The sequence below is a fragment of the Papaver somniferum genome, chromosome 7, assembly GCF_003573695.1.
Source record: "Papaver somniferum cultivar HN1 chromosome 7, ASM357369v1, whole genome shotgun sequence".
Classification (NCBI taxonomy): Eukaryota; Viridiplantae; Streptophyta; class Magnoliopsida; order Ranunculales; family Papaveraceae; genus Papaver; species Papaver somniferum.
In genome coordinates, this window is record NC_039364.1 from 93,698,143 (window position 1) to 93,708,671 (window position 10,529).

General features: G+C 36.6%; 2 protein-coding genes across 2 annotated transcripts; both read right to left on the reverse strand.

Annotated features, from left to right (window-relative positions):
- Window positions 1-65: 65 nt before the first annotated feature.
- LOC113297886 (APO protein 2, chloroplastic-like) lies at window positions 66-3,763 on the reverse strand. The gene is made up of 3 exons (XM_026546457.1): window positions 3,452-3,763; window positions 2,526-2,866; window positions 66-1,478 (listed from the first exon to the last, which is right to left on the reverse strand). Exons 1-3 carry the CDS (start codon window positions 3,599-3,601, stop codon window positions 578-580), a joined length of 1,392 nt encoding a protein of 463 aa, XP_026402242.1. The 5' UTR covers window positions 3,602-3,763; the 3' UTR covers window positions 66-577.
- A 1,227-nt stretch (window positions 3,764-4,990) lies between these two features.
- On the reverse strand, window positions 4,991-5,497 carry LOC113294921. Its single transcript, XM_026543293.1, has one exon. It carries the CDS (start codon window positions 5,495-5,497, stop codon window positions 4,991-4,993), a length of 507 nt encoding a protein of 168 aa, XP_026399078.1.
- Window positions 5,498-10,529: the final 5,032 nt, after the last annotated feature.

Genomic DNA, 10,529 nt, shown 5'->3' on the forward strand with positions numbered 1-10,529 from the left:
CTAGCCGTACACACACATTCAACGCAATTATATCCATTTGCATAACATAAGAATAGAATAGACAGTTGCCGCAGTACATACAATCATACAAATGAACTTGGGTGGAGTAAATTTGCTCCAAACAAAAGTTGAAAGAGACTTTCTTGAAGGTAGTAGATCTCTATCATGAATTAACTATTCATGCATAACACAATTAACAGAACAAAATCCCATATTACAACTACAATCATCATCAGTTTTGCCAAATTTTACCGTTCTGTTCCATAACAACTGAAAAATCCACAGATTCCTGAATCGCCATCTCTTTTTATGCCTTCTACGACGCTCGATACTCCAAAGCGACCTCTGAGAGCAACAGTTCATATCTTGGACAGTACATTCTTTCTCTTACTAGCTTGCCATGAATTTGGGAACATTTCTTTCGTCACTGATACTAATACACTTCTGTTCACCCAGCTCACAAGCAGGTGAAATCACAAGTGTAGCACAAATTGGAGGCCGCAAAAACATTTAATGCCATAGAACTTCAGCTTACATACATTAATTATGTTTTGCATACATAAGAAATGGACTCACGTCAAACTACCATCTCAACTTCTTTAATATCGATTGGAATCCCAACATCCAGCCTCATTGTTGACCTATAATCTTCTGGTGCAACAGCACCCCCTTGCACACAAATCTCCACCACAGCCGGAGCTTGCCCATAAAAGTTCCGCAGCTCCCTTTGCAGAGGAGGACCTCTCACATCGGGAACATGCCACACATACCTCGGTGGTATCAAATCATCAAGGGTCGCTGCTTGCCACCCATGTTGCCCATTTCGTTGCTGGTGCTTATATGCCCCACAATTTTGTGCCTTGTGTCCACTGGGTCCCACGTGCACCTCCGGGCAGTATCCGCACACTCTCACTAAATATTTCCTCATCAACTTCTTCGCCCCTTGTCTCATCTTATCCCATGCTTCAACTGTCTCCTCAGAGAGTAAGGCTAGTTCTTCAGCATTTGACGGAGATTGTATCTCCGAATCAGGTAAGATATCATGCAAGGTGTATGTTTCAGGAACTACCAGCGCGATATCTTCTTCCACCAAGTTATCTTCACTAGCATCAATTATCTCATTGAATTCTGGTGTAAAAGTTTCTTCTACCAAGTCATCTTCATTAGCATCAATTATTTCACTTTTCCCTATACGAATTACTGGTTTTCTTCTCCTCTTTGTAGGAAGGTCAGGTAAGTCAACCCCAGCTTGGACACAAAGTTCAACAAGTGCTGGTACCCTAGGGGTGGAAAATCTTTCTTCATGAGGAATACGTGGCCCAAGACGATCGAAGAGGTGAAAGGCGTCAACTGGCAAGAATATGTCCTCAATAGTCGCCTGTATCCACTCGTGCCGTCCCTTGCGGCGCTCGGTTTGCTGTCCTCTGCATGACTTGAACGGATGGCCAACAGGTCCCACATGAATTTCGTTACACCATCTACATGTACAGACATATAAGAAATGCCGATATAAACTACTCGTATTTATAAGAATCACAAAGTCCGTACCAAGACTAAAATTACGTTTAAAAAAACTCTATGAAAACTTTCAATACTAAGTTTAGAACTATGAATTGGACTACAAAGTAAAGCACCATTGTCTGGCTGGTCATAAGGAAAATCAGTTATAGTAGGGTATTTGAACGGAGGCTATATGTATGTCATTTAAACGTTTACCTACATATACACTATCTGGACAGCATAGCCCTACTTGAGAGTGGCTTCACAACTCTCGAATCTTTGATACCCCAACTATTACAACTACGAGTTGCCTGTAGAAAATACGATGTCATAGATTTACGATAACCATTTTGGGGCCACTCAGCAGTTCTTTTTTGTTACTACATAATTACATTCTATCAGCTACCAAAAAAAGCTTGTTACATGTTTGCCCCCTACAGCTTCTGTATATATTTATTTATACGACTACCACTACAAGGTGCACATCTGCTAAGTGATACTTCTAACCGAATATTGCATACATTTCACTACCAAACATACATGGGTCTTAATGTGCATTTACATGACTTCAGCTGTAATAGGGTTTCTACGTCATTTCATTGTCAAGTACATTGAATCATTTGGCAATTGGGGTTGTTCCAGGCATGAACCGCACATGGATATACATTTAAACTCACTAAACAGAGACAACTTACTAGATCAGAGATATGGTTGTGTTTAGAAGACAACATACAAGTGCAACATCAACAAGGGTGGTTGATCTAAGAAAAAGCCACCACTTAAACATCTTTACCCATTTGTGACGCTGGATGCTCAAAGTCACATAATGAATAAACTCTTAGAGAGAGGCTTAACAAGAGCCTCTTTTTGTCAATCGCAGTTTGGCAAATCACCCACAGCATGAACAGTAAATATCAGAAATTTATTCTTTTTGTATGCACTAGTTTCTTGTATAATTACTTTTATAACAGCCATACCCGTCAAGATAAAGAAAACCACAAATGTAAACTGAGCCAGATACTTACTTGCAAGCATGCACTGGCACCACTTTCAAGAGCCTTTTAAGATTGTTAATCAGTTTGATCCTGGAGTTGAAAACTTCATATGCGACCGGTATAAGCCTTCGTATTAGCATCCCATTCCTCGGAGGTACTACTGGTTTCCTGGGCTTCCCCTTTCTGCTCTTTTGTCTCTCCCTGGCAGCTCGTCTTAGCTCCAAAACAGGTATCGGGAAGGGCTTCTTCTCTTTCTTTGAGTAGCATCGAGGAAAATCCGCATTTTGGGGATGATTGCCTTTGATCAGAAACACGTTTGGGTGAGGTTGAAATGCAATCTGAGGTGGAAGTTCTACTTCACAGCCATTAAACTGTGACCAAAAGCAGCAAAAAAGATTAGCCTCAAAGTAAGTTCAGTTCCCAGGCTACTTGACTTGAGTAACGCAAAAGGTTGTGAACTACACATTGCTGGGTCAAAGCAATCAATATTGAACTGTTAAGGCATAACTTTTCTACCTTTGTACAATGTGATGATGATAACTATCAATTACAGGTCCTAGACACAAAGGATTACCTGGAGAAAGGATAGGCAAGCGAGGTATATTCAATTAAAAGGCCCTTTATCTTCTTCAGGCCAGTTTCAGGAGCAATGGGTATTTTGGAGAACCTAGGTGTGGGTTAGCCAAGTAGACCACCTCAATCTGAAACAATCTATAGATACCAGGACTGAAGCCTCAAAATGACGATGGTTAGTTTGCCAATTTCACTAATGGACTAATCATCCAGATGCTATAAATCAGCCAGACACTCCAGATATATGCATCCGTTCAATAGTGACACAAAACCAACACATTTTCTAAAGATGATAGTTCCTTGTTTTACCTAGATACATTAACTAAATACCAGACCAACAAGAGATAGCATTATATTAAAATAGAGAAGGCATATAAACATACCTTGAATGAACCAAGATAAGCAAGATTTTGGTACAGCTTCGATTTTAGACATTTACATTTTGTATGGTAGGAAACCCTTACAGATTCAAATTTGGAAGGATGTATCAAAGCAGTAATTGCAGCTGGGGAATGAGCAAACCCACAACTCATACTGTAAATTAGAAACCCATCAACTCAGGAACAAATAACAGAGACAAAGAAATAGGATGCACAACCTCCAACTTCAGCCTGCAAGTTTATAAGATAGTCGAATACCAATTTTCTTGCTGTTTGTATCAACTGCAGCTGCTCGTTATTGTAACAAATGGTATTATCCACTTTGTTCTCGGTTTTGAAGTGATAAAATCAAGGGTGTTTATAGAAGGGACTAGGGAGTGAAATTCTGCGTGGGCCGCCCAATGTTTGCAGTGCAGCCGCTGATAAGTAAAGGGAAAACTATTTTGAACCCCAATACTATATGGGTTCAACACTATGAAACTGAAGCCCCACCAAATGTTAAGCCAAAACTTTTAAATTGAACGATTTTTTGGGACCATGATTTTTCTTCAGGGACCATGGTTTTATTTTGAGTAAAGACATTAGAAGTAAATCTAGGTCACCCCTTATCTAGATATTTATATTAATACCTAAATTACCCTCCTGATTAATTTTGGGTGATGATTAGCTAGTGTTAATAATAGTTACGGCTCGTTCGTTTCAAGTTTTTCAAATCCCAGGAATTGGATTATAGGGTAATCCAATTCCTAGAATTGGATTCCAGGAAATGGATTCCTTAGTATAAGAAAATATGTTCGGTTGGGGTTATTGGATTACAATGTAATCCAAATCTATCATATTACTTAAATATCCTTGAAAATTTTAATATATGACTAAAATTCAAAAATTTAAGAATTCAAAATTTCAAAACAAATTTAAACAATGGGACTATTACTCCTCCACAATCTAACTGGCAACCAAATTCTAATACACAACTAAAATTCATATTCAAATTCAAAAATTTAAGAATTCAAAATTTCAAAACAGATTTAAGATCACTATTCTTCCTCCACAATGTTACTGGCAACCAACTTATGTATAATATCGCCATAACAAGAGCACAATAAACATACCAAGAGCTTCCCTTTTCCACTACTCTACTTGAGTATTCTATTCTTCACATAGTGAGCCCTCTTTCCTTCGTCCATCCCGAAAAACATTTTGGTCTTTGTAGTTGAATCAAGTATAATCGATGCAGCATCTATCACATCATCATCATTAAGACCATCAATTTTCTGCAGCTCCTCAAACAACTGCTTGTTGGTGTCTGATTCTTGAGCCAATGTACTACGAATCGCTTCAAAATGTGAAAGAGTGCCTGATACAAACTTGCTGAAAGAATTAGCCATCAAATTAAGACCATTTGCAAAAATAAATCTGAAATAAACCATTTGACAAAATTATACCATTCGAAGATAAGTAATAAACCTTGTTCTTGTAACAGTACAGTACAAATGAAAGTGATAAAAAATGTAAGCTAATACAGGAAAATGATGAAATCATTTAACTAACTATGCGCCTACGTCTACGTGCAGTCCATCTTTCCCACATTTGATCTGCTAACTCCTTTCTCTGAACATCCCAATAATTCGAGGAATCAACATGTTCGATCATTCGAATTTCTTGAGGAGAAACCAAATTAATTGGTCTATCTTCATATTCATCTTCCGGTAAAAATTCATCCATCGGCATTTCTCTCTTAATAAGGTTATGTATCAAACTACATGCCATGATAAAACGACAATGTATGTTCACAGGATACCATGAGGGACCCCTAAGTATTGCCCATCTCATTTTCAATAATCCAAAAACTATTTCAATCACATTCCTAGCCCTACAATGTTTCATATTGAATAACTCTTCAGCTGTCCTGGGTTCTAGACGATCTCTCCCCCATTCCTTCAGATGATAACGTTGACCTCTAAAGGGAGCAAGAAATCCTCCACTATTTGGATAACCGACATCGAAAAGGTAATAGTAACCCAAACAAGTAAGCATGTAAAAAACCATCATTATCTTAATAAAAAACATGAAAAAAACTCGCTAATCCGCAGATTCAAGTTACAATACTCTAACAAACTTACCATGTGGAACTTTTAAGACATTTTTTTTTGTAAATGGCTTCCCTAAGAACACGAGAATCGGCAGCTGATCCTTCCCATCCAGGATATACATATATAACCTCCAAATCTTGAGAACATACACCTAAGACATTGGTAGCAATTGCACTTTTCCTTGTACAATAGCTAGGCTTGTCTGCTGTAGCAACGTGGACACTAATATGTGTTCCATCTAATGCCCCTAGGCAGGGTAAACAAGGTCGTGTTAATAGTTCATTATAGATACGAAAAACCAAGCGTTAATATTCATTACAGATAAGGTTAACAAGGTTTTAATATTTCATTAGAGATAATCTCATACCTTAAAGCAATTCCATCTTTGGTCAACATAACTTGTAGCGACTGCTACCGGTTCTTTTAACAACTCTCCTTGAAGCCTAATAACTCCTTTCAACACCGTGTTCACATGTCTACTAATCGTATCTCCTGAGCGATTGAATTGAAAACCCACAACTCTATTCTTATGGTGACGCGCAATTACATATAAAAATATCGCCACCATTTCTTCGACATCACAATTTCTATTATCTTCTAATCCACTAGTGGTGCGCAGCTTATGACAAAGAACTCTAAAAGTGCGTCTATCGAGACGAAGTTGGGATTTACATTTGGTGTCACTTTTGTATACCAAATCTTCCATCACCCACAATCGTACCATAGTTAATTCAAAACGATCATTGGCTCTCAACACACAGCTTTGCTGACGCGAGACATATGAATAGAAATAAATGTAAAATAAAGTTACTGCATCCAACATTGTTCGGATATCGTTTGTCATCATTTCAAGTTTTCTTTTTTGGTCAAGACTAGAGGTGCCATACTGGAAGTGGGTCTGAATTTGAAAAGCATAAGAACAAAATGGTCAACCATACATGATTATAGAGAGACAGATAATAAAACTAAACGTGTTGCCATTTTTAACCTACTTGTTACTGTTAGAGAAGATTATTATTCTGCAAATTACTGCGGACCCAGTAATTCATTGAAGTCCCATCATACCACTTGAAAACACAAGATCTCAAAAATAGAAACAATAAAAAATCATACAGCCACAGGGTGACTCAATATAGGCCTCAAATCAAATCTCAAAAGTTTTTCAGGACAAAACAAGCATAATCTAAGTTATAAGTGATAAGTGGATTGTAAAATCATTCTCATTCAAGTAGGGAAGCATTGTCCTCAATGGAAAAATAAAATTTGATAGTTTGAAGCAAGATAGTCTGAAGAAAATAGCATGACAAAAAGAATTATGCCAGAACCACACAATGAGAGAAAAATGCAAAAACAAACCTCTAAGTTAGTCTCTGTGTAAGCTAAAGCCAACTGCGAAATGAACCACCACCAAAGATACAGTTTCTTCTTCCTCAACACCTGATCAAAACCAAAACAAGATACAGTTTAATGAACACAAATTCCTCCAAAGCTTATAGATGGATTCTCGTACACACTTTGCTTAGGCCTATTTTCAGAAGTTATTCTCCAAATAAAGTGATTAAGGAAAAGTTCCAAGACAAGGTAAAAAATATACTAGTTTTCACATAAAAATGGTAGAAGTTAAAAGAATTAGAAAGTGTTATTTTCCCAACTGAAAAGGTTCCAACCAAACTCAAAAGTTTTCACAAAAATTCAGTACTAACAAAATGGTATAAACTCACATTAAAACTATCAACCAGTTCATTCCCCAACGGGCTGTTACCGTGTTTGAATGGTGAGTCAAATTTAAGAAATTGGAATCACAAAAACCAACTATCCGCTAACCAGAATACAGAGAACAAAATGAAATCGGATATCTAGAAAACAACAAAATGAGTTCCCCCCCACAAAGAACATACCCAGTTGCTTAGCATTTCCTATTATAAATAGCTTTCTATCTCTTGCACCAAATTTTGTTATACATCATTTCCCTGACTCATATGAGAAGACATAGAACAACCCCAATTATAGCAACTACAAATTTATGCAGGGTACTACTACTAACATAACACAACACAATCAAGAGATAGTGAAAAGATGATTTCATGGATTATATCATAAACCCAACACACATACACATGCATAAGCTAATTTTATCATAAAACCAACACTCAAATCCATACTAAAAAATTACCGAAATCAATTTAAATGAAATTGGTGAACAAATTATACCTTGAAAGTTCTTAATAGTTGAATCAAAGGGAAAAGCTGATAATACTGTAGTTGATTGAGTCGGGAGAAGAAGAAATTGGTACTGTTGAAAATGAAAATTACAGTTCTTATGGAAGAGATTATTCTTCCTGAGTTGATGACCGATTATCACAAAGCCGCAAATCCAATTGAGATGATAATTGGTCGTTTAATTAATAACTCCTGCAACAAAATAAAAAGAAATCAAAACCCTAAAAACAAACTAAATGAGCAGTTAAAAATAAAAAGGAAATTACATACAGATAGAAGATGAAAGACATACATACCAGAAGTTAAAACCCTAACCTAATTATCGTAGATCTCAATCTCTCGTTCTTCAGTGGTTTTATTCTTCTTCTCTCTCGATTACGAAGAAATGGTTAGAAATGAAAATTGAAAAACAGATCGAGATTTTGTTTTCAGATGGACAGTTTGGTAATTTAAGCTCAATTCCCCTTGTTTTCTCCGGAATCGAATTCTTTTCCACCCACCCAGCGCTGCAATGGAATAGAGCTGATAGGAGGGAATCAGATTCCTTAGGAATCCAATTCTGGAAATTTTATGGCTGTTCGGTTCAAGGAAATTGGGCATATTCCCTTGGAATCCAATTCCCGGGCTCCCAATTACCTGTAACGAACACGCTATTAGTGTAATGATTAGTGAGATGATTAAGTTAAAGATAATTAGTAAGATTAAAAAATCAGATGAGTTTTTTTTTAAAGAAGTAGAATTATTGAGAGAGTAAAGTTAGAGAAGATGAAGAAGGAAAACATGAAAAATGATGGATTTTACCAACCACAACCGGAGGAAGGGTATTTGGGTACCCAGGTATGCTTCAAACTTAGATAATGTTGGTTGAATTGCTCCAAACTTTCAAAAAATGAAATTTTTTATGTAAATTTGGGCCAGTTCGGTTTACCATATGTCAACAACATGTAACCGAACACATCTAAAAGTGTAGTTTGGTTACCATATGTCAAGAACATGTGACCGAACACACCTGAAAGTGTAGTTAGGTTACGTTTTCCAAACACGCAAGTTACCGAACTCACTCGTTAATGGAGGTTTTGGTCGTACAGTGCAATGTTCGGTTACCTAGGATAAAATGGTAGGTAACCGAACTTTGAAATTGACAATTTACTTGAGTACATCTTGTGTGTTAGGTTTGTTCGCAAACTTCAATGAAAGCAAGTTCCCAACCGAACTTCAGGTTAAAAGGAACCTAGTGTTAGAAGTTCGGTTGGATCGCAAACTTCAACATATTTTGCGAATCAACCGAACTTGGCTAATAGGTAGAGTTTGGTTACAAATAAAACTTAATAATTTTGCGAACGAACCGAACTTATGGACTTGTATTTTTCTAATACAAGGAGTTCGGTTAAAAGTATTTTTTTGCGAATCAACCGAAATTTAAGTTCGGTTAAGAAAAAAATAATTTGTGATAACCGAACTTTTTGCTTAAAAAAAAAAACTCCATTAAACCTCTCTGCAACTTCCATTTTCAACTCATTTTGATGATTAGTTCTCATTTATTCAACCAAAAACGAATGATAAGTAATGGGTTTGTGAGAATATCTTTGTTAATGTTTTAAATTAAGCTATATATAGTGGTGGTGGTGGTAATCGGAGGTGGTGGTGGTAATCGGTGGTTGTTGGTGGTGATAATTGGAGGTGTTGGTGGTGGTAATCGGCGGTGGTGGGCGGTGGTGGTAATCGGTGGTGGGAGATGGTTGTTATTGTTGGTGGTGGTAATCGACAGTGGTGGGTGGTGGTGGTGGTGGTAATCGATGGTTGGTGGTGGTGGTGGTAATAGGCGGTGGTGGGAGGTGGTGGTGAGAGGAAGTGGTGGTTATATATATATATATATATATAGAGAGGTGGTTATTGTGTTGGTTTTAAATTAAATTAGGTTAAGGGTAGGTTAGTCATTTCAGTGTTCTAGGACACCCCTTATAACTATAGGGAAGGTGGCCTAATAAGACCATGGTCCCCCAAAAAAACCATGATCCCTAAAAAATCATTCTTTAAATTTGGGGCTTGATTTTATTTTAAAATTATCCTGCTCGCTGATGACATCAAAAAATTTAGATACCTAATATAACCTACCATATATATACATTATTTTAACAAACAAAAGAGGAAAATCAAATCATTTGATTTTTATTTCTTTCGGTTATATTTTATCTAATGACTTGAATAATTGTCATAGGAAGAGAGAGCCTCCGAGGATCGGCGATAAAACCGAGTCAACTCAGCTTCATAATTTCTTCCATGAAATCTTAATTCTTTTGTTATGTTGTTCTTCATAATCTTCTTTCTTTGATTTGTGTGCTTCAACCTGTTTGTTTCTATGAATTTGTAAATCAAATTACGTTTCCTTTATTCTTATGTCTTAAATCTTCTTAATTCCCCTTTTCTGTTTAGGGTTTTTTCAAAATTAGCCTGGTTTAAATCTTAATTCTTTGGGTCTTTAGTCTTGTCAGTGTTTCTTTCAATTTGGGTCTTGATTAATTTCGTCTATAAGTTTTTCCAACTGATTTTATCAATCTTTTCCCTTTTAATCTTCCTTGCTTGACTCAATTTTTTCAATTTATTATTAAGCTTTCTCTGAGTGATTTGGGTCTTTAAATCTCAACATGAGTAAAATTCAATTACAACTTGTTATCATAATTTTTTTGATTTCCTTGTTTTGCAGGGAAAGTTCTGTTGGAGCTAATGCTCAGTTTAGTCATCTCAGGTCATTTGCTCGGATTCGAGAA

Coding starts and splice junctions, on each gene's coding strand:
- LOC113294921 (XM_026543293.1), bottom strand. CDS start 5,497: ATGGTTTTTTACATGCTTACTTGTTTGGGTTACTATTACCTTTTCGAT.
- LOC113297886 (XM_026546457.1), bottom strand. CDS start 3,601: ATGAGTTGTGGGTTTGCTCATTCCCCAGCTGCAATTACTGCTTTGATA. Junction 2,867..3,451: donor CTTATCTTGGTTCATTCAAG/GTATGTTTATAT, acceptor TTTTGGTCACAG/TTTAATGGCTGTGAAGTAGA. Junction 1,479..2,525: donor GTGCCAGTGCATGCTTGCAA/GTAAGTATCTGG, acceptor CTGTACATGTAG/ATGGTGTAACGAAATTCATG.